This window comes from Agelaius tricolor, unplaced genomic scaffold (genome assembly GCF_023055355.1).
Source record: "Agelaius tricolor isolate 1412-34295 unplaced genomic scaffold, bAgeTri1.0.p SCAF_24, whole genome shotgun sequence".
NCBI lineage: Eukaryota > Metazoa > Chordata > Aves > Passeriformes > Icteridae > Agelaius > Agelaius tricolor.
This window is the reverse complement of record NW_027269284.1, coordinates 12,154,398-12,177,852: the sequence shown is the minus strand read 5'-3', so window position 1 is coordinate 12,177,852 and position 23,455 is coordinate 12,154,398. Positions and strand designations below refer to the sequence as shown.

The 23,455-nt window shown below is 40.4% G+C and overlaps 1 protein-coding gene across 4 annotated transcripts in view; it reads left to right on the top strand.

Moving 5' to 3' along the window:
- The first annotated feature begins 3,156 nt into the window (after positions 1–3,156).
- The window catches only part of BOD1L1 (biorientation of chromosomes in cell division 1 like 1), a 37,081-nt gene continuing 16,782 nt past the window's right edge, over positions 3,157–23,455 (top strand). For 2 of the 4 annotated variants that reach the window (XR_011682297.1, XM_071447346.1), the window contains exons 1-12: positions 3,157–3,351; positions 3,750–3,874; positions 5,110–5,300; positions 6,515–7,120; positions 7,588–7,734; positions 9,048–9,211; positions 10,096–10,219; positions 10,570–10,714; positions 11,411–11,486; positions 12,378–18,489; positions 20,562–20,623; positions 22,037–22,097. Coding sequence is in view for 2 of the 4 variants with exons in the window: in XM_071447346.1 (XP_071303447.1) it covers positions 3,157–3,351; positions 3,750–3,874; positions 5,110–5,300; positions 6,515–7,120; positions 7,588–7,734; positions 9,048–9,211; positions 10,096–10,219; positions 10,570–10,714; positions 11,411–11,486; positions 12,378–18,489; positions 20,562–20,623; positions 22,037–22,097 (8,008 nt within the window). In the remaining 2 variants the exon portion in view is untranslated. The remainder of the gene's footprint in view (positions 3,352–3,749; positions 3,875–5,109; positions 5,301–6,514; positions 7,121–7,587; positions 7,735–9,047; positions 9,212–10,095; positions 10,220–10,569; positions 10,715–11,410; positions 11,487–12,377; positions 18,490–20,561; positions 20,624–22,036; positions 22,098–23,455) is intronic. The other 2 variants (XR_011682298.1, XM_071447347.1) reach the window with 2 other exon arrangements.

Below are 23,455 nucleotides of genomic sequence, written 5' to 3'. Positions count from 1 at the left end.
CTGGAGAGAAACATGGTTACAAAGCCAAAAAGAGTACTTCAAGCATGCACCATTAAACAACAGTTTATCTAAATGCTCTTATTTACATACCAAAAAAAAAGGATGACAGAATCATATCCTCCATTTATGGCAGTCCAATAACATTTTATCTACTGCAGCTATTCCCATGTACGGATATGGACGTCACTGCAGTCACATCACAGCTGAAGGTACAGTCCGTGCCTTGGCTGCATTTCGGTCTTGCAACTACAGCGTTTCATGCTGCAGCTCAGCTGAGGCCACATATGCTGTTATTGATGAAGCATAAAACCTCAGCAATGCTGGCACCATTTCTCTGCTGCTCCAAAACACAGTGCACTAGATTGTGATTACTAGTGCTGCTCCAAGGCATAATTTTGCCATTTTTTTAAGAAAAATTCCATAACAGTAAGCACCAGAAAATCTGAGGTTTTCTCTAACTAGAGACAATTATACCAGTATACTGTTTATGCACAGGGAGAAACAAAAATGAAATATGCATCAGGCAATACACATTCATACAACAAATCAATTCAGCATCCACAGTTCTGGGGTTTATCATGCCATAATAAACATACCAATAAGCTACACACTAAAAGATAATAAACCTCAGGGATGGATGGTAACACAGATGGTGCCAGGCACAGACATGTTATCACATATGTAGAAGAAGAAGTGAGCAATTCATCCATGACAGATCTCTTGTTCCTGTTGGGCAGCTTTAGAGCTTTTACTATCCAAGAATCTCCTCAGGCATTTCAGTTATTCCTGTTGAAAAGTCATGATTTTTACTACAGAACTCAAAATGTTACTAAAGAGCTCCCCTTTCTGTGTACCCTTGTCTGTAAAAGATGACAGTGGTTAAAGAGGAACATCACCTTTGTATGCTCAGTACTGACAGCAGTACTTTATCTTTGCAGAGCACAGAATTTTGCAACAGAGTTCATCACAGAGGAAGGGCATCTCCTACCACTACCAAATTTGTTCAGATTAATCCTTGACTCCCATGCAAAGTGAAGGACTTTTACCTTCTTTTTTTAGTTTCTTAATTCAGCTGTCACCTGGATTTCAGATACTTTATAAACTTAGATTCATTATCAGCATAAACAGAATGAACAAAGTTTTTGAGGAAAAAACTACACAAAGTGTTTCACTGAAAAACAGAAACCAGAAAACATCAACTAACCTGTCAAGCTAAGTTACTACTTTTATCAATTATAGTATGAACTGACCTCAAGAGAGTTTAAGTCTATGAACACTCAGAATCAGCTGGGCACGTTGGCCACTCTGAATCTGATGCTTGTGGTAGGCATCCACAGAATAGCATTTCTGCAACATTGTCTAAAAAAGAAAGAGTGAGCTATTGCCAGTGCTTTATTTTTATTCATGCTACTACAAGTAACAGTGTTTCCAAATTCATCATAGTATTTTATTCCTATTTCTGCTTCAGGTGAAAATCATGCCATTTGTGCCCCCAGTTAGACAAAAATGAGACAAAACATGAGACAAAAATATGTTAATCTGAAATCACAAGTTGCATGGCTTGCTGTTAATCTGAAATCAAAAATATGTTAATCTGAAATCAAGTTGCATGGCTTGCTGACGTGACAGCAATGGCTGAAATGGGTCTGCCCAGCCTTGGAGAAGTTCTCATATTCAGGGACAAAAAGCAAGTGTAGAGCCAGAAAGAAAAAAATACCTTCCCAGTCCCCTACAGAGAAGGGATTCTGAGCCACAAGCACCTTCCCTGAATTTTGTGACTTGTACTTTCATATACTTGTCCAGCCTGCAGCCATGTAACAATTTATTCCCACAATACCATATACACCTCATTTCTGTTTGTCTCATATCTTACTAATTCCTCAGCAATTTAAATATTGCTTGAAGTTTAGCAACTGCATCTGGAACTACATCTGCTGTCTACTTCATTTGGAAGACATTAGGAAACTTCCTGAGACTTCCTGTATTAAATATATATCAAAAATATTTAAAAGTTAGACTGTCCTAAAAGAGAATGCAAAAGTAACTTTAGTCATAACCAGTTCGTAGAGACATAAAGCAAGGGCTAAATGTTAAATTGAATCACACAGCACCAGGTCCAGATGCCTCAAACAATTCCAGGGACCGTGGCTCCACTACCTTGCTGGGAACCCCACTGCAATGCCTGACCACCCAAACAGTGAGAAACATGTTTTCTAATATCTAACATTAGAAATATATTGGAATATATATCTAATATCCTATCTAATATTCCTTGCCTCAGCACATTGGACAGTTGTGACCGTAACACTGAAACATGAAAAACAATGGCTAAGAAGGTAACCAGGACACAAGAAATGGGTGGAAAACATTTCTTTTACAAGAGCACGTGAGAATACCCTGATGTGTAAAGGTGACAAGCTTAAATTCAAATATTTAAAGTATCATCTTCCAGCCGCCTTCTCCAGGGACACGGCGACAGCGGCCCCTGAGGCCGGACGGGGCGGGAGAGGAGGCAGTGCCCGTTATCTGCCAGGAACAGCTCCCCGGCGTCCCGAGCGGGGATGATCCCGGTCCCGATGATCCCGATCCGCCGCCGGTGACCCCGCGAGGCCCCGCCCCGCCCCGCGCCGGCCCCGCCCCGCCCCTGAGGGAGGAAGCGCGCGGCGCCGCCCGCACCGTGATGGCGGCGGGCGCAGGAAGGGGCGGGCCGCAGGGCGGGGCCGCGGCTCGCCGCCGGGAGTGCGGCAGCGGCGCGGGGCGGCCGGGGAGAGGGGCGCGCCCGCGGTGCCCGCAGCGCCCGGCGGCGGCCGCGCCACGCGGGGGGCCGTGGGCGCGGCGGGAGGAGGCCGAGCGGCGCCGCGGCCGCTCCTCTCCCCCCTCAGCCCGGCGGATCGGGGTCGCACCGGCCCGGGGGCCGCGAGCGGCTCCGCCCCCTCCGCCCCTGTGCAGGGCCCGCGGCGGCTGCGCGCGGCCCCGCCAGTGCTCGTCCCGCGCCGATGGCGCCGCTCTCGGCGGCGGCGCCTCCGCCTCCCCCCGCGCCGCTTCCTCCCGCCGTCCCCTTCCGCTTCCGGGGTCAGCGCCGCCGCTGCTCGCTGAGCAGCCCCGTCCCGGGGCCCGGCCGGCACCGCCGGCAGCAGCCGCCGCCCCGCCGCCCCCATGGCCACCAACCCCCAGCCCCCGCCGCCCCCGCCGCCGCCCCCTCAGCAGCCGCCGCCGCTGCCGGGGGCCGGGGCCGGCGCGGGGGGCGGCGCGGCCGAGCCCGAGCTGGTCTCCATGATCGTTAACCACCTCAAGAGCCAGGGGCTCTTCGACCAGTTCCGCCGCGACTGCTTGGCCGACGTGGACACCAAGGTGCGGGCGGGCGGGACCGGAGGCTCGGGGGGGTCCCAGCGCTTCGGGCTCTGGCAGGTCGGGGACGGGCCCGGCCCGGGGCAGCGCGCTCGGCGGGGCGGAGCGGCCGCTGGGCCCGCGTGGGGCTCCGGCTCCGCTCGCGGCCGGGGGAGAGCCGGAGCCCCGTGTTTGGCGGGGAGCGCGGCTGGCCGGCCGTGCACGCACGGTCACACACACCCGGTTCGCGCAGGATCCGGCGGGCAGCGTTTAACGCGCTGCCACCGCCACAGGGCAGCGGCTACGCCTGCACAGAACCGGGGGGTCCGACGGGGCTCCCGCTGTACCAGCCTGGCCTCCCGGAGGATAACCAGCCACTCTCATGATCCTCCCAGTCCAACATCTCTGCTGTTGCTTTCCAGCCTGCCTACCAGAATTTGAGACAGCGCGTTGACAACTTTGTTTCCAACCACTTGGCAACTCATACCTGGAGTCCTCATCTCAACAAGAACCAGCTGAGAAATAACATTAGACAGCAGGTTCTCAAGTAAGTGACAGCTCTGGGATTTCTCTGAACATGCCCGTGTGCTGTGATAGGTGACAAAGGGTCTGGGTCAATGTAAAGTGGGTTGCTTTCTTCAGACACTTCTGAGGAAGTTGGGTTGTTTTCCGCTCTCAGTGTTTAAAATGTAATACTGCTGGAGGTAGTAACTCGCCATCAGTATTAGTTAGAATGAGACTGCAGATGTCCAAGTTTATGCAGGGGAGGAAACCTCGATTTTGATTTGAGTTGTAACCCCCTAGCTAAAGGCAACATTACTTTTGCTTTTAGGGGAGGTGTTAATAAAATTGCAATTATCATTTTTAGATCTAAGGAGAAACATTCCACGGACTAAACTCTGCAAAGTATAAAGCTAAAGTCACAAAATAGAAAAATGGGTTTAAATCTGGCTAGACAGAGAAGAGGTTTAAGAACTGGTGTTATGTTAAAATTATGTCAGACACTTTAACCTGTATGACGTTATTTCATGAAGCTTCCTCCAGTCTTTCTTCTCAAATTTTAAGACTCACAAGAAACATCAGGAAATTTTGTCAAAGTACCATGAGTTTGGCCATTAAATTGGGTTAAACCACGGATTTGGGAACAAACTTAATGACTTGTGCTGTGGTGGTACCATTGGTAACTTGTACTGAGGGCTGTTTGGTTTGTAGGGAGGGGAGCAACCATTCTTGTTAAAGAAGCAATGACAGCAAGAGGTAGCATATGTTCCATAGAGGACTACAGGGGTCTAAAGAGATAAGCTTTATAGCTGTGGGTTTTCTTTTCTGTGTTATTTTACTGAAGGTAGATGTGTTCTATAAAGCTGCAGAACGTGCTGCCTAATACTAGGCAGAAAGTAACTTAGGGTAGTGACCAGTGGTTTTGTAGTTATTTATGCCTCATGCCGGCTATAATTCATCTCTTTTTTGCTATGGTAATTGGTAATACAAGGTTTCTTCTAAATTTTCTTCCAAAATATGTTTTTTGCAGTTAGATAACACTTGTAAGTGTAACCACTAATGATGTAACAACAGGCTGGTTGTTGTATTAATTCTGTGTGCTTGGATTGTTTTGTTTCTCTAGCACATTTTTTCTTACAGGTAAGGCACAGGCTAAATGCATAGCTGTGGAAAGGCTCAGAAAATATTAGTGCCTCATTGGAGCACATCTAAATGATAATATTTCATTAATATGTTCTTAAAAACTAATTTTTCATACTAACTTATGTAACTTTGTTCCAGGTCTGGTATGTTGGAATCGGGAATTGACAGAATTATTTCTCAGGTTGTGGACCCAAAGATCAACCACACATTCAGACCTCAGGTGGAAAAAGCTGTCCATGAATTTTTAGCCACCTTGAATCACAAAGAGGAGGCAGGCCCCAGTACGTCTCCAAGTGAGGAGAAAGCAGATGCTTCTGTTACAGTACAAGGTATTCTGCTATTTCTCTGAGCAGTCTATTAACAAAAGAATGGGGTTTAGGAGAGCAGAATCATTGACTAGGTTTTCTGCTACCATAACATTGCTAGAATCAGTATTAGCAAGCTGAGCTCCAGGCAGCATGCCAGAACACTTGTCTCTTACTCTATGTGTAAAGGTAGAAAGCACAAGAGATGTCATGCTGTTATGACCATGTCACTCTTTCACTTCTGCTTGAGATTATGAGGGATCAGTTTATTGTGGGGAGAAAAGTTGGTCTCAGTATTAGAGGATCAGATAAGACATAGACTGTAAGAGAAGAATGATGCAACTTTTTGTCTGTCAGTAGAGATGAAAGAATTCTTTAAGAGACAGTTACCTTTGCAGTTGCTGTGTGTCATAAAATTTGGATGGCTATGGTCCTAAATTACCTGAATCAACTTCTAAACACTCCTGCAGGTAATTGTCTATTCTTTCCTGTTCTAAGAGGCTCCACAGCCATCTGTCTATTTGTAACCTTTATTTAAATCCAAGTCTTTTTCCTCTGAGGCCCAATTCCTTTAAAATGGGTTAACAAGCCAGCTGCAGTTCTCAGTGCTAGTCTAGTTAATGCTTAGTTGTCCATCTTCAGAGCTGGTTCTAAAATGATAGAAAAGTGATAAGGTATTTCTGATAGTCCTGTTTTGTATAGTCAATATGCTGAGTCAATTTTCCATGAAATTTATGGAGATATTAGAGGTGTGAGCTACTGACTTTCTCTTGCAGTGTATATACATATATATACATAGAATATATATGATATACATAGTATTTTAGCCACAGTTGTCATCCTGCTTAGGATGCTGGTGAAGTTGAACAAGGGCTGTGCTCAGGTGTCACTCCCATTGCCAATCCTCATTTTCTCTAGGCAGAGCTCAGGAACAGTGGTGTGCCACAGAGCAAAATGGATCTCTAGTAATTGTACGGTGCTTGCTGCAGGAATGCAATGTCTTGGAGATTTTTGTTCGGTTCTTTTTTTTTTTTTTTTTTTTTTTTTTTGTTAGCCAAAATCTCTTAAGGCAAAATTAGTCAAATATTTTTGTTAGGTATATGTGGTGTAGGTATATTGTGGTGTAGGTATTTTGTAGGTATATGTATTCTGTTTCTTTTCACATGTTTAACTTTCTATCAGAACAGAATTATGGAAACTAGGGTGAAGTAAAACTCTGTTCTTTCTTACTATTCAAGGTGTCTCTGCTACAACTCCAAGTGCTAACGTAGCTAGTGATGCAATGTCCATTTTGGAAACAATAACTTCTCTTAATCAAGAAGCAAGTGCTGCCAGGGCTTCAACAGAGACCTCCAATCCCAAGAACAATGACAGAATTGCAAAAAAACTCTCATCTCAGCAGAGTGTGGATGGTAGCACTGATAAAGAGAGAAATGCAGAGGACTTGCCAGACAAAGAGAAAGCAATTTGTGACCTTTCTGGAGAAGGGGCTGAAACACTTGCAAAGTGTGAAGATTTAAATGAGCTTCTCTGCCAAAGTGAAGAAACAAAAAATTCAGCTAAGGATGCTAATACGTTTACAAGTAAAGATATTCCACAGGAAAGTGAAGATGTGAAGAGTAAATTATTGGATAAATCTGACAAGAAATCAGAGAGCAGTGAAAAAAGTGAAAGAAGAAAAGAAAAGAAGGAAAAGCTTGACAAGAAATCTGATCATTCAAAGAAAAGCGATGATACTACAAAGTCAAAAGAAGAAAAGCAAGCAAAAGAGTCGGAGCCAGTGAAACACTTTGTTCCAGAAAAAAATAGCAATAAACATAAAACAACTGAAAGTGCTAAAGAAGGTATGGTGTGGGCAATGATCTTCCTCAAAATATGGATAAGGAGTGAGGTTTTTAAGTTAATTCAGGAGTTGAATCAGTATGTTTGGAATGTAAGTTTTATGCTAGTTCTGGCAAAGTGGTCTGCTTATGACAATTGGATTTGATCTATCTCTCTTAACTGAGGTAGCTGAATTAGGAGTCAGATGACCTTTGATTTCTCCGGTGTGTGATTGGTCATTTTAATCTGACAAGTCCTCAGCATTTTCAGTCCTCATTTAAAGTTTATCGTTCTCCTTCAGAGTGATTTTTGTTTTGAATAAACCAGAGTTAGCCTGGTTATTTCATTACAGTGTTATAATTTTGTTTTCTTATTTCTAATTTTAACATAGTTTTGTTTTCAGTGACAAAATTGATGTTTTGGTAGGAAAAGTTTAACAGACTCAGTGTGCTGCCTTACAGCTCTTTGTTTTTACTTTTTGCTTTGCAAGAAAACATGTTAATAGATTCAGATATGGATGTACTCAGTGACATCACGGTCAGCTCTGTCCACACCAGTGATCTTTCTTCGTTTGAAGAGGAGAGTGAAGAGGAGCCTGTAATTTCTGACAGTACTGAAGAGGGGGAGATCACATCAGGTGGTAAAATAATTACATTGTTAACTGGCAATAAGGAGTATGTAATGCTCTTGTTGTTGTTACCATGTTGTAAATTTGAGGATTTGCAATATTGTACCTACCTCTGAGAGAGGCTTTGAATGTGAACTGGATAATATTTGTGCAGTTGCAAAAGATGAGTAGTAGGTTTACTTTTAGAATGTTTTTATTCATATAGTATATTCTAAACATTGTAAATCTTTTTATGCTACAGTATTACATTGGTGACAAAAGCACTTAATGGTGAATGTCACTGTTCTGTGGCTTTCTTCCCCTCCCATCTGCCATGAACTTGGAATAACACTGGAGTGCTTTGTGATCCCATGGTAGTGGTTGTAGCTGACTTTGTAGATCAGATTGGGTTTAGAGCATTAGGATTCAGGAGTTTGGCCACAGTAAAAAGAACAGGAATGGATCTAGCTTTAAAAGTTCAGAAACACCAAGTTGTTTCACTGACTGTGTTGCCTTTTTGTGTTCTCCCTGTGTAGTACAGACTTCAGACTGTTTTCTGTAATTAATAAAACTTTCCACTTTATAATGCAGAATGCCTTAGTACCTGAATGAGTTCTCTCTAGTATGCTCACAGCTTACCTTTTCTGCTTCTAAATTATATTCTAAAAATATAATTTAGAAGCACTGAGTCACTTGTGTATTCTATGGCTTTGGTTTTACTTTGAAACATGACAGATTGTGCTCAGTTACGACTAAATATTTATGAAATGAAGGCAAGCCTTAAGTATGTTTGATGAATACAAATAATTTGTACAGTATTGCACTATATCTAATAATGATAAAACTGGAATAGATTTCTTTATTTTTACTTGATTAATACTTAGATGTGTGTAACCAACAATATGTTTTGTGTATGTATTTCAGTAAGCCAAGCAGTTTTTTGTGCTGAAATACTGTACTGATATTTTTGGTGTGGGGAGAACTAGAATTTAATACATAGCAGAAATTATATTGACTTCTCATGCATAGCTAGCTACTAAATATTATATGTAAAGGGGCAGTGGGATTAGAGGCAAGAGGGGTAAGTTGTTGTGTTGTGGTTTATTACTGGGCTTGTGTTGTGCAATTTTTTGGCTGAATGATGTACACAAACACATCAATGCACTTTTGATTTTTTCATAATCTAGTGATAGTTTGATACTCAAAGGATTTAATTTACCTGTTTATGGTGTTAGAGTAAATAATGTTGATAGGTTTTGAGTAGCTTTGCCTTCTTAAAATTTACATTGAAAGCACTGGCCTAATTTATCAATATATCTCTACACTGACCAACCTGTGTTTAGATGAAGAGGAGAAAAGCAGTCAGAGTAAGACGAAGCCGCAGGAGCTGAGCGACGGCAGAGCCAAGCCTGTGCGCCACGCGTACGTGCGCAAGCCGTTCCTGTACTCCAAGTACTTCAGTGACTCTGACGACGAGCGAACCGTGGAGCAGCGCCGGCAGTCCATTGTGAGTGCGGGCGTGCTTCTGCTCACGTTCCTGCCCCAAAACTTTTAGTTTAGGAGCGGAAATTCCACTGCTGGTTTGGTGGTGGTTTGTGTGAGGGGGAGTCTTCACTTTCTTCTCCCTTCAGGGATTTTTTTTTTTTTACCCTTATACTACAGCTGCCCTTTCTTCAGGTTTCCATCAATATAGCATGATCTGCTTTCCAGCACAGCACTTTGCTGGTTATAGTTTGATGGCTTCTGGCAGTGAAAGCGATGACAGAGTTTTCTATCTCCTTCCCGCCCCCAAAATACTGTGACGATTTGAATGAAAAAAGTAGCCCATATCTACCTTCAGCCTGCCTTCAGCAGGGCTTTTTGGTAGATCAGGCTTGTGTAGAGTACTGCAGGCTGCTTCATTACCCCAGCTCTTTACAAATGTAGTCCTTGCTGACCATGAAATCAGTAGTTTGTAGCAAGTCTGCAGTCGCTGAGAATGGAAACAGATTTAAGCATGTGCTCTCTGTTCTGTGGCAGAAGAGCCAGCAGACAGAAGAGGGAGCAGCAGTTGTTTTAGATTTTCTCTGTTGGCCAGATACATATATTTATACTTACAATTAAAATGTATATATTGTACATACATACAGATAAAACATATGTTCTTTGAGAAGGTTGCATAGCTTCAGTCTGCAGTGTTGAGCAACAAGGAGATTCTGGAACTCAGCTAATTTAACTTCACAAAAATATTAGAGGATTCCATTAACTTTTATATGATTTCGAAGGTGTATTTGTTTTAGTTTTCTGTAAGCTACAATGTTCTGTTTTCTATGAGGTTTATACTTATATTTGTAGTCAAAGAATGCTCTTTGACCTAATGATAAATTGTTTTCCTTGGTTTTGTATCTCTAGGCCAAAGAAAAAGAAGAGAGACTCCTCAGAAGACGAATTAACAGAGAGAGACTTGAAGAAAAACGTAAACAGAAGGCTGCAGAAAAGACAAAATCCCTAAAAACTGGAAATCAGAATGCTAAAGGTATGAGTAGAAAAGCTTTGTGTAGCCCACACCACCCTGCTCTCACTTACCCTCCATAGAATAAAACATTCAGCTTTGAATAATGGTCATATAGTGCTGTAGTCATCTCCTTCCCTTAATAACCCAACATCTCAACAGTGATGTAACAGAAAAAATTATAATGCAAAGAATTAATACAGAATTTCTTCTTCACTTTTTCATATATCCATTGCACTACTTAAGCTTAATTAACGCCTAACTGCAATTCTCTGCTATGCCTTAGTACTCTCTGTACTGCTTTCTGTCATCTTCATAGCTGAAACTCTAATATAATGATGTGTATGTATTTCACTATTTGTGTATTATTTTAGGAAAAAGTGGCTTGCAATTCGAAGAACCTTCATCAAAAAGTCTGGAGTCAAAAGCAACTGGTACCAGCATTAAGGATGTGCTTAAAGAACAGAAATTTTTGGAAAAAAAAGTGGCCCTGAGCAGAAAAAGAAAAAGAGATTCAAGGTATTTATGCATTTGCTCAAAAGGACTTAATGTTTTGAATATTCATTTTTGCAGATTGGAAAGGTTCTTTTCAACTTTGTACTTGGCCTTATCCATTTAAACAGTTTTCTTCTTAAAATATTTGCATCATATTGTTACTAATAAACATGAAATTCTGGCAGAAAAATTACAGCTGATTAAATATGTTGCAGCTCAGACTGCAGTAGCAATCTTTGTGGTTTTTCACAGAATAATAATAAAGTAATAAAGATAATAAAGGCATGAGACTGGAGAACTTTTACATGTTTGTGTATCTAATAGGCAAGTCAAGTTGGCTTCTTCTTTAGGTAGATGTTTCATGTACATATCTACATGATAGATAACTGTATATAACTGTACATAACTGTCTACATATAAGTAGATATGGGGCAAGGAGAACTTTTACCCATTTTACAGGGACAGCAACAGTTGTAATGTCATCCTAATACTGCTTAAAAGCACTGGTATTCAGGGTGTTTTTGAAGCTGATATATATAATTTTACAAGAGGAAAAAGCCTGGGTGCATTGGTTAGTCAGAAGTTTGGTGATCATGCTCTATTTCTGTATTTTTAGTGGGCATTTCTCTCTTGCATTCAGTTTTGAAAGCAGAAAGTTTGCAAAGCAGTGTTAGGCTGGTACCAATTGTTCTTGTTAAATTGTCCAAATACCTGTTTCAGGCATGCTGAAGATAGTTGCAGAAAGAAAAATGAGCCAACTGAAGATGATTCTAAAGAGATGCAAAAGACAAATGAGGTAGGTGTCTCTTAAGTATAAATGTTACAATCTTCCTTTTAATTCTGATGGTACTCTTTCATATGTCCACACCAAACTGCATATAATTGCATTCGTTCTCGCTTATAAGTTTTTCCCTGCCTGTTCCTTCCATTGTATTAGTGATCTGACATCACTGTAGTAATATTTTCTGACTTGCAAGAGCCACTGAAATGTGGTCTGTGTATTCAGTGCTGATGCATGTTGTAGTAGAATCTGAGATGCAGTTTGAGCCCTAATCTGTGAAGCAGGCTGGGTTTTTAAAAAGAGCAGTATCTTTTATATAAGAAAGACTTGAGCTTCATCTGTTTTAACTTCTCACTGGAAAGTTAAAGGAAGACTGACTGTGCTCCACCACAAAAGGAAAGAAAATTTTTATGGTGAGAATTTTTATGAATAAAATTGTTTAAACTAAAAAAGGTGGGAGTAGGACTTCAAGTAGAAGTCTAGATGTATCATTTTTAAGTTTTAGTATGTTGTTTAATTTCAGATTTTTAGTTACAGTTTTGTTTTACCAGACAGCATAATAGCTATTTAAGGTAGCTTTACCGAGTACTTGAAACTGTGGTTGTCTATTCAAAAACCTTTTAAAGTCATTTTTCTAAAATTACCTTATGAAGAAAAAATAATAAAGTTCAGACAGCTTAAGGATAACTTCTTCTGCTTTCAATTTTTCCACTATAGCAGATATCTGAAAGGAAAATGGCAATTTTCATTTCCTGGCTAAAATGAATTTTTATTATAATGTTAAGTGTATTCCCTAGTGTATTAAGGTTTTTTTCAAGAATTTGTGCTTGCCGTTTCTGTTCAGGCATGTAAGTGAAGGAACTGTGTTATGTGTACTTATATATATTAAAAAAATCTCTTTTGTAGACCTGTGAAAAAAATTCTTCCAAAGAATTGAAGCACAATCATGGAAAAAATGAAATCTGTAAACAACTTAGAAGACTTTCGGAATGGGGGCATTCAGCTGAGGAAAGCAAAAGTGATTCTAAAGCAGAAAAAGAACACAAAAGAAAAACTTCCTCTTCTCTTCAGGCTGAAGGAGCTCAGCAGGACAGTGAAACAAGGGATCCAAAAAAACAATTGGATAAAGCAGAAGTCAATACTGAAGAACCACAGAAGCAGAAATCCATATCTAAGAATGAAAAACACCCCAAAAAAGATACTGACACAGAAATTCAACATATGAGAAATTCTGCCAAAAAAGAAGCCAAGTCTTACAGAGATAAAAATGAAAAGGAAAGAACTGCTTTAGAAGATAAACTTCCTTTAAGGCACAAATATAAAGGAGATGGTATTCACAAATCAGGTGAAGATGGTGAACTTCATTCATTTGAGCGAAGTTTGAAAGGAGAGGATGGTGGCCAGAAACATAATCAACAAATAAAGGTTTCCTCAGATGACAAATGTGAAAGAAAAAGCAAACACCGAAGTGAACGGAAAGTGTCAGTAACAGGGAAAGATGGAAAAAACCCTTCTGAATCAACCTTAAAAGCTGAAGAATTGCTGCGGAAGGAAAACAGAAAAGACAGACATCTCTTAACAGACAAACCAAGAGCAGAATGCAAGACCAAAAGGTCCTTGAGTGATTCTAAGCCACAGAAGGATTCCCTAAGTGCCTCAAAACAACCTGGTTCAGCATCACACAGGAGGAGTGAAAGCTACTCAGAAGATAAACATGAAATAGAATCAACTAACTCTGATAGTAATGTAAAACTTGAAGATGGTGTTCATAAAGATAGACGAAGATCTAAGAGCCTTGCAGAAGACAAGATTTTGTTAAAGTCCAAGTCCAAGAGTCATAGTAAACAGTTCAAAGCATCTGAAACAGAATTACAGGAATTAACAAAACAAGACACTGGACAGAAGCTAGACAAAGATAAGAGCATGGAAGACAATGATTCGGATAAACAGCACAAATCCAGGAATGAAGATAAAGGTTTGGAGGAGAGTGGTGCTGAGTTTCAGCTTTCAAGTGGCCCACAGTCAACTCAGGGATCACAAAAAGACTTTAGTCACAGAGTTAAGGTACATTCTGGAGAAAAAGGAGCTGTAAAAGAGAAATACAGAGGTGATAAAGACTTAAGTAATTCCAAACTAGAAAGAAGGTTCTCTGCTGAAGGTCATAAAAGCAGAAACTTAAAGCACAGCCACAAGGAAATAAAGAAGAAGGAAGAGAGCATCAAATTAGAAGATAAAGATACTAAAGAAATGGATAGTGGGCATGAAAGATTATCTAATGTCACAATGGCAGTGGATAAAAAACAAAGCAAGAAAGTCTCCTGTGAAAATAGGAAAGGCAGTATATCAAACCAAGATTTACTTAAGGAGGAAAAACAATCAGCTAGCACAACTGAAAGCAGCCAGGTTCCAGCCCTTCAAAAGGCAACTATGAATAATGATGACTCACATGCTGGTCATGAAGAAGAGCTGATTGAACTTGATTTGAAAAAAGCAAAAGCACACGAAGCATCTAACATTGATGGGAAAAACATTCAAAACTCTCTCCAAGCCACAGATGCCAAGTGTGCAGTAAAACAGAAAGGATCTCGTTCTATTTCAAATAAGGAGTTAAAACACAGCTTGGCAGATCCTGCAGCTTGTGAATCACAGTTTCTGCCTGCAGCTGGAAAAACTGTTGAACAAGATACTTCTAATAAACAAGTTGGTGCCTTAGACTCTTTGTCCAAAAAAGCTTCCATGGCTCAAGGTCCCAGTAAACAAGGGGCTTATAAGACAAGTATTGTGTATGAATCAAGTGGTAGAACCTTAAAGAATGCATCCAGTAAGGATCAGGCTTCAAAAGACAGCAGAAGACCAAAGAATTTAAAAACTGTGATAAATTCTAATTCAGATGATGTTCCTTTAGCAATTAATTCTTCAAGAGAAGATGCTGCTGATGCAAAGTCCATGGATATGGATATGTCAGATTCTACAGATTCTTTAGGTACCTTGTCTAAAGAATGCCACAATTCAGATGGGACTTCCTTATTGGAAGATGCTTTCCTTATGAAGAATGATACAGCACAGGTTGTATACATGGAGCAAGATCGTGGGGTGCCAAGCTCTGTCATGAAAGATGTTGATAACGCCATCGTGGCAAACAGTACGGAAAAAGTGAATGAGGTGTCCCGGCCTGATGGACAGGCAATGGAAGACAGTACAGCTGGGCTGCGTAGGCAAGAAGATTACAGTGAAGCAGCAAAGTCAGATGGCTCTCAAAAAAGGAAGTTAAAAAGAAAAGAGGGAAACTTGATGTCTGGCAAAACTGAAGATCATGGAGATGTAACAACAAAAGAACTTACAAGAAGAAAAGGAAGAGAGTGCTTGAATATAGATCCTTCCACAAAAGGAGAAAGAAGCACAATAATGGATAGTGTGGAAAAGAATAAGGTGCATAACACTGATAATATGATCCAGTCTTCCTCTGTTTTAGTGCCTGAAGGAGTTCCTGAGGAAAGTTTCAAAGGCTCTGTTATAGCCAATGGGCAAGAAGGGACTAATGTGGTTGGCATGGACAAAAATGAAAGCAATGCTGTAGGTACCAGTGCAGGAAGTAGTAAACTTAGTTTGTTGTATAGCAGCCTACAAAAAACTCCTGCCAGTGCAATAGGAACTAGCACAGAAAAGATCACTGAGAGCACTGCAATGGCAACTAGTACAGGAGGAGAAGGAGCTGAGGGTACATCACATTCTGGAAAGGACAGTGATGCTACAACCACTTGCTCAGAAGAAAGTGAGGTGACAGTAATCTGCACAAGCATAGAAGCTGATGAAGGTTTCACAACAGGCATGTGGGTAAAACGTAGTGAGGGCTGCAGTTCTGTCACAGGAGCAGATATTGGTGACTGTACTGTTGCAGCAGCTGAAGAAGGTGGTGGCAGTGTTGTCACTGAAGGATTAGCAGAAAGTGAAAGCTTCCTAACAAGTACAGAAGGAGAAGCAAATGGTGACTGTACCATGGTTGATGCAGAAGAAGGTGGTAAGGATTTAGTGAACCCAAGTGGAGTAGAAATTGAAGACAGTGTAAATAGTGCTGGGACAGAAGAAAAAGATGATGCTGTGACTAGTGCAGGCTCTGAAGAAAAGCCAAAGACCTCAACTTGTGTAGATACAGGCAAATTGGAAAGCTCTGTGTCCTGCTTAGGTGAAATGGAGAGCGATGGAGCTGTAACTAGTGCAGGGACAGAAACAGGTGAAGGATCAACCAGTGGTGATAATTCAGGTGAATTTAGGGGCAATGTTACAGCTGGCCAAGTAAAAGAACATGAAAGTACTGTGACTTGCACAGGTGCAGAAGAAAGAGGTCATAACTTCATTGTCTGTTCTGTGACTGGTACGGATACCCAAGGAGAAGGCACTGTAACTGGTGCATGTGTTGCAGTGGTCACAGACAACAGTGCCACAGCTGGAACTAGCGGTGACAAATCTGAGGATATTGTAAATGGTGAAAGTGCAGTGACCAGCACAGGCATAACCCCAGAAGATGATGCTGAAATTTCAGCAGTCTGCACAGGGATAGAAGACAGCAATGAGGGATTTGTAGTTTGTTTAGAAACTGAAAAATGTGAAAGTTTAATGGACAGTACAAGGGCAAAGGAAGAAGCCAGTATCACTACAGTCAGTGTAGGTCTGTGTGATGATGAAGGTTTTGTGACTAGTACAGGCTCAAAAGAAGAGGACGAAGAAGGTGAGGACATCGTGAGCAGTACAGGAAGAGGAAATGAAGAAAATGAGCACGCTTCTACTTGTACAGGAGTGGAAAGTGAAAGTGCACTAATTTGTATCAGTGCAGAAGAAGGTGAAAGTTCCATTATCTGCATAGTTGCTGAACAAATGGAAGCTGAGTCAGGAGTGGCTGGCACAGATACAAATAAGCTTACTGTTGACAGCATGACAAATGCAGAGAAAGAAGCTAATTGTGGCACAGACTGCAGAAGTGATAAAGGCATTGTTGAAAGCAGTGTGACCAGTGCAAGTGCTGCAGATGAGGGTGCCTTAGCTGCACAGACAGGAAAGCATGAAGGTACCTTGCTTCCCTCAGATGCTGGGGAATGTGAGGGTCCCATGACTAGTGCTATGGCCATGCAAGATAAGACACAGTTTGGTGCTGAAGATAAACGTGAGAATGCCATGACTTTCTTTGACAGCAGAGGACTTGATGCCTCTATAAGTAGTGCAGTTCCAAAGGATGAAGCTTCTCTTACTCCTGCTGACAGAGAAGTAAAGGTAAAAGGTGATGTCATCTCTACCAGCACAGTGGAAGATGCTCCTTTACATTCAGCCACAGATGCTGAAGAGGGTCCACTTGCTGTTGCAAGAGTAAATGAAAGTGGGGAAAACTCTATGATCTTAATAGACTCTGAAGACACAGTGCCTATGCCCAGCACAGCTACAGAGTTTAAAGAGTGTGTGAATACTTCCAGCAGTAAGCAGGAGAAAGATGAGTGTGCTATGATTTCCACCAGTATTGTGGAGGAATTTGAGGCTCCTATGTCAAGTGCAGCTATTGAATACGATGGTCAGCTCCCCTCAGTGAAAACAGAAGAAATGAATGAGAATACCATGGTTTCCGTAGATATGGAGGTGTATGAGGTTCCCATGCCTAGTGAATCCAGCAGAGGAGGAGATGATAACGGTGATGATGGAAGTCACCCAACTGCTAGTGGGAAGGAAGAAAAGGATGAGTGTGCCATGATCTCCACAAGTGTTGTGGAAGAACAAGTAATCCTAATGTCAAGTGAAGTCACAGAAGAGGTGATTCAACATATCTCAGACACGGAGTCAAAGAATGAAACATTAATGATCTCTACAAGTTCAGCAGAATGTTTTGAAGCTCCTATGTCTAGTGTAGCTGTGCAAGATGAAAACAAACTCACTGCTTCAGAAACAGAAGGAAGATACGAAGCTGCTATGATCACCACAAGCATGACAGAAGAATGTGAGATAGTCTTGATCAGTGCAGCACCACAAGCTGAAAGTCAGCTCATCGTAGCAGGAAATGAAGGTGCCATTCTCTCTCCAAATGCATCAGAGGAATGTAGGGTGGTGGAGACCACTGCAACTGTAGATGAACAGTTTGGACCAACTGCTTTCAATACAGATGGGAAAAACAAAGGTTCTGTGATTATTGTGGGAGAATGTGGAGCTCCTGTGCTAAGAGTTGCAACTGACAGTGAAGATCAACACACTGCTTCAAATGTAGAAGATAAGGAGGAGGGGGCAGTGATCACTCTGAGCACAATGGAAGAATGTGATAGTCTCTTCACCTTCACAGTCATAGAAGAAAGTCAACTTCCTGCTGAGAGCACAGAAGTGAAAGACAAAAGTGAGGAAATTTTTGATACTGCTAACCAGATTGAATGCATCCTTTCAACTACAGGCCCAGAAAAAAACGAGAATTCTTTGCTTGTTATTGGGAGAGAGAACGAGACACCTGAGAGTGGGGTGAGGACAGAATCAGCAGCATCTCAGGCCACAGTAGACAGTGAAGTCACAGAAGCAGATGAAAATGCAGTGAACCTCATGAGTGTAGATGAGGCCCTTTGCGTGGAGATTAGTACAGAGACTGCTGAGAGCCCTTCCCCAGAGGCAGGTGGGGATGATGAGCAAGCAGATGTTTTGCACGAGGACGTCACATCGGAACTCTCCAGTACGATTTCAGAAGCAGCAAAAGAGAGTGAAGCTGTAAAGAATGTAAACTATCAATTAAATTCAAATGTACTTTTAGAAAGTGACTCACCTGAAATAAGGACTTCCCTGCCTAAGACAGAGGCTCTTTCCTTAGTTTCTGCAAATGAAGTGACTGTGAACACCAACCATGGTGAAGTAACAATAGAAGCAGAACTAGGGAAGAAAAGGGACCTCACTTCGTTGCATGTAGAAAAGCTACATGACAGTGATGACAAAACCAACTTGGTCAAAACAGGTGATACTGGCACTGAAGTTACTTTTCAGAAAAGTAATGCAACCTTTAATTCAGGTGAGGATTTCTTTTTTTTTTTTAAGTTCTTCAGTTCATAAGTTGTCATAAATGGATGCATTTTACCATTATAGTTAGGAATAACTTATACTGTTCAAATATACCTCACTTCTTTGTTAGTTGCAAAATGGCTGTTAATACACTTAAGAATTGGTGACAAATAAATAAGCATGTGGTTTTGGGCAAACAAGACTAACTGAGCACAATTACCTCAGCTGTGTTGGAGAACAAATATTAGAGTGCAAGAAATTACTAAAATACCTTGACTTAAAGTTGTCAGCCAATATATAAAGTTACTTGCAAGGGGTAATTATTGTGGAGATACGCATGGGTTTTGTTAATAATGTGTTATGAAATTCAAAAAGATTTTTAGGAAAGAAGATGCATGTAATTTTGACATATGTTCATCATTTTAGAAAGGTAACTTCATAACAATTTTGAAGGTTGAGATTTGCCATCCTTAAACATAACTGCAGATTTTTTTGGGTTGCTATTTAGTGGTCATGTTCAGATTCATATATTACACTTAGTATTGTCTTATGAATACACTTGAAATGGTTCTGCTTTGTGTTACAAAGGAATCGACCAGTTATCCTAAATAAGTGTTTTAACTGAGCAATAGATGTCTATTTTAAATAGAAAATGATAGTATATGGCATGAAGGATATCATACTCTATATCCAGACCTATTTTTCTACACTAGCATTTGAAGTGAATCTGCATGGTTGCTGGTTCCTAAAATACATTGTAATGAACATCCTACTATTTTTGACCTTGCATACTCTGAAGTAGCTGAAGCACCAGTTTTTTTGAACATTAATGAATTGTGTAGATGCTGTAATGAAGTGAAGGTTGTGACTTCATTATAAATTTCGGAGAAATTAAACTGTAGAAAAATCTATTTATGCCACAGGAAGTGGAATGATGCTGGTCAAGTACTATTTTTTAAATCTTTTCCTTCTCTTGTCTGTCTTTGCTATAATTTCAAAAAAAATATATAATGTGGATTTAGGTCCAGTTTATTAAAGGCTGGCTTTATTCTCCAGTTTTGTTGATATTTGGGTTGAGAAAGCTGTCTTTGCAGATTTTGGAATTTTAGGAACTTTTCTAGGAAAGATGCTGGTTTAGTAAGCTTCTTGAAAAATGTTATTTGCTGTTTATACAAGAGGCAAATGAGCCATGAAAGTGTAAAATATTACACAGTAAAGTATTCCTATCTCAGTGCTTGCCTCAATCCTTGTTGTCCATTGATGTAGCTTTTATAAATGGTAATGGTACTTATTCTGTGGATTGCAACCATCATGTAATCATTTGCATGCATCATTGATGAATTACCATGCTGTAACTATTTCTTTTTGTTTAGGAAAAGCTGTCTAAACAGGGTTCTGAAATAGGTTTCCAAAAATGTTGTAAAACTCATGTGACTATGCTGTTGCCATGGCCTGTTTTTAAGATGTTACAAGCATACAGTTCTTCCCCTGGGGAATGAAATAGGAAGTGGGTTTATGATTTTCTGAAACTGTGTTGATGCTAACAGGAACTACTGAGTTTTCAGTCTCTGTAGAAATTGAACATTTTCAGTGGTTATGGTTCTAGAGCTGATAGATTTAGACCTAATTGTCACTTAAAACAAAATATGTCATTAGTATTAACTCTTAGCTCTGCATTTATTAATACAGAGGTAGTTTGCTGTTTGGAATTTGATCTAAAAAATCTGTTGATGGTTTATTTTTGAAGGAAAAGCAAGAAGTAAAAACCAAGGTTAGAATTCATAAATAAGGCCAAAGTCAGAATTCATAAGTAAGCTGTGGTAAATCCTGATACCACATGTTTTCCAAGCCTTTTGTATTTAAGGAGAACATAGCAGTACTTGTGTTCTTGCAGATGCCAGCTTTGGGTTTTATTGAGCTGGTTTGCTGTAAACAGACTGGCTATTGTTTCTGTTGTCCACAGGAAGGGTTTAAATTTATGTGCCATATTCATGAGGCAGTACTCAGAAATATCATTCTACTGTAGCATGAGATAAATGCATAATGTGTTCTGATCACTTTAACATATTTCTATTTCATTAGGCAATAATGCAGCCTTACCAAAGCCAACAGAAGAACTAGAAAGTACCTTGAGAACTGACAAGGTATTTGTTATTTTGAAAATTTTTACTGCACTGTTTCTTGCTTATTCATACATCTTCCTAGGGTTTCTTCCTGTACCTTTTGATTTTTGGGCAGCAAAAACGGAGATTTAAAAATTTAAACTAAAGAACTTTGAAAGAGTAATTTTTCAGATTATTCAGCTGTAGTTTTCTAAGCAGCTGGCTTTTAAATTGTGGGCTGTCCATGTTATTCTGTGTTAAGAATAATTCCCTCCTGCAGCCATACTCCTTCTATGATTAAGACATTGAAGCTTGTTTTTTTGAAAATTGGTCATACTGTGTGCATGTTGCTTGATAGTGCCTGCAAAATAGTCACCCACACCCCAGCTCTTGAGCTGGCAAATGTTGGTTTATTCCTTTGAACCAGTAAACAAACTTACACTGCTGTTCATTGTGTTGCAGCACTTCCTGGCCAGTCTTCAGAGTCACACATCTGTGTGTTTGTGTGTGTGTGTGAACAGCACTTGCTGCTGCTGTGTTCTGATAACCACAGCCCCTTATCTGCTCTCACAGAAGGGTGGGGCACCCTGCATAATCCAGGGTGTTTGGGCTCATGGTCACCTATAGCTTGTGTAAGACCAAAGCTGGCTCTGTGTGTCTGGGCTGTGTTCCCTAGTAGGCAGGATTCCACATGGTTTAATTCTTCATTCAGATGCAGGAGTGCATTCGTGTATCCTGCAAAGCTCTGAGAATAAGTTTTTGAGAGAGAACATGGATCAGAGATTCAAGCATCTATGAAAGGGTGGACTTCAGGAGAGTAGAAGTCAACTGCAGTCTGGTGGGAATTATTGATGATTGCACCTGCAAACAGCTGCACTGTTTACCAGCACTGTTTACCATGGTTCTGGAGTCAGTATAGCCATAATGTAGAACTGTAGCTGAGTTTGCAATGTTCAGATCAGACTTAATACACTTAACTCCATATAGCATTATTTATGCTGTGGTAACTTTGAGCTGATCTGCAACTTCTTTTTTTTTTTTTTTTTTTTAACAAACAAAAAAATCTGTCCGAAACACAAGTTGAAGGGAGATCATTGTACCTTGTTATACATAGCAGATCTTTTTTTCCATGTACAGATGAACATTTCTAGGCTATTGCTTTTATTTGGAGCTCAGAGTAGGTGTTGCACCTTGAATTCCTGAAATCTGCTATTTTAAGCTAATCTCTGATACTAATGTTGACTCTAAGGTCAAATCTAAATACTGTACTGTTGAACTTAGCTCTGACTGTTCCTTCTTAATATATGTACTGATGTCTTAGAAAGCTTTTGAAGAAGACTTTTATAATTCATGATAAGACAATGTTCATCGTGACACGCAGGAGTGGAGTGAGACGTACTTGTTCTGAATATCTGCAATATTTGTTTCTTTTGATTTTGTGCTTAATCACAACAGCCTGAAAGTGCGAGAAGTGAAGAAGGATGTGTGGATCTTCAGTCTAAAGAATTGCAAAAAGGTGATTTTTGTGCTTGATAGCAACTTAGTTTCATGCTGAAGGGACTGTTCCTTATGATGGGAGGGTTGCAGATTTGTTATATATGGTGTATAAAGGAGTTGAAGAAAGCCTTCAGAAATTTTTAACTGTATTTAGGAGTTCAGGGGGCCTTGAATTTGGTTTGTGGGAAAGGAGGGTCAGACTTTTCTTCCAACATGATATGCTGAAAACAGGAAAGGATTTTAAAATTTGAGATTTAAAAAACAGTCGACTGCTAATATTCTACTTAAAATCACAAAAGAAAAACATTTGTCCAGGAAAGATAGAGAAACTTCCCCAAGGAATGACTTTCTTCCTTATAGGTTTAGAACATCCTGGTTTTAGGGTGCTGGGACAGGCCTTGTGAGAATATGAAAATAGTAGGTACTACAGGATAAGTCATAAAGAGTTGACAGAAAATTGCTGTTTGTTCTTTTCTTCTTAATCTCCAAAAGATTAAAATAATTGTGGCCATTCATTCAAATTTGAAGAGCAGTTATAAGTAGGTAATCATCTAGTTATAAACCTCAATTAGTCAATTTGGATCTGTGCTCAGTGATTCCTTTTCCATGTACTTAAACTAATCTTCAGTAGGACCAAAACTGAAAAAGAATCCATGCTTCCCAAACCCAGATTATGCATTGCAGTTGTTTGGCTTTCCTGTTAAAGCAGAAACAAACGCCTGCTTTGTGCCCATCTTGATGGATTTTGTGCTCCAGATGTGTTACAAAGATGTTTACAGCACTACCAGATGAGAGCTAATCCTCAGTTGTTGGACTAGCAAGCAGAACTAAAATGAATCCCAAGAGGTGCCAGTGTTACTGCTGCTTATATTGTCTAGGGAGGTTAAGGATGCATTTCCTCTAACAGAAAGTTGCAGCTGAAGGCCTACATGCTATGAAGGGACACACTGTTAAGCTCACTGCTAAATTTTTAGACATAGAAAACAAAAACAGCAGTAAGGTGAGATATGAGCATTGGTATAAAACTTTGGAATTCTTTTTTTATTCTTCATATACCTGGTTATAGGGTGGTGTATATGCAGCTGAGTGATAAGAGACATGCTCTGCTCACAAGAAAGCAAATGTAAACCCTGAGAATTGGTTAGAAGAATGTAGACTTCAGAATGGCAGATCTAAAATTTGAACAGGTTTTTCTGTACTGTGAGGTTTCTTTGAAGTGCCTTTAGAACTCTGCCACTTCCCATCACTCAGTCACCCAGACAGACAGTACTTAAAATTTTAAATGTGCAGATTGAACTAGCTGAGATAATCCTGTTTCTTGTAAAATGTTTAACAAAAGTCCATTTGTTGTGTAAATCATGTTGGATGTGACATACT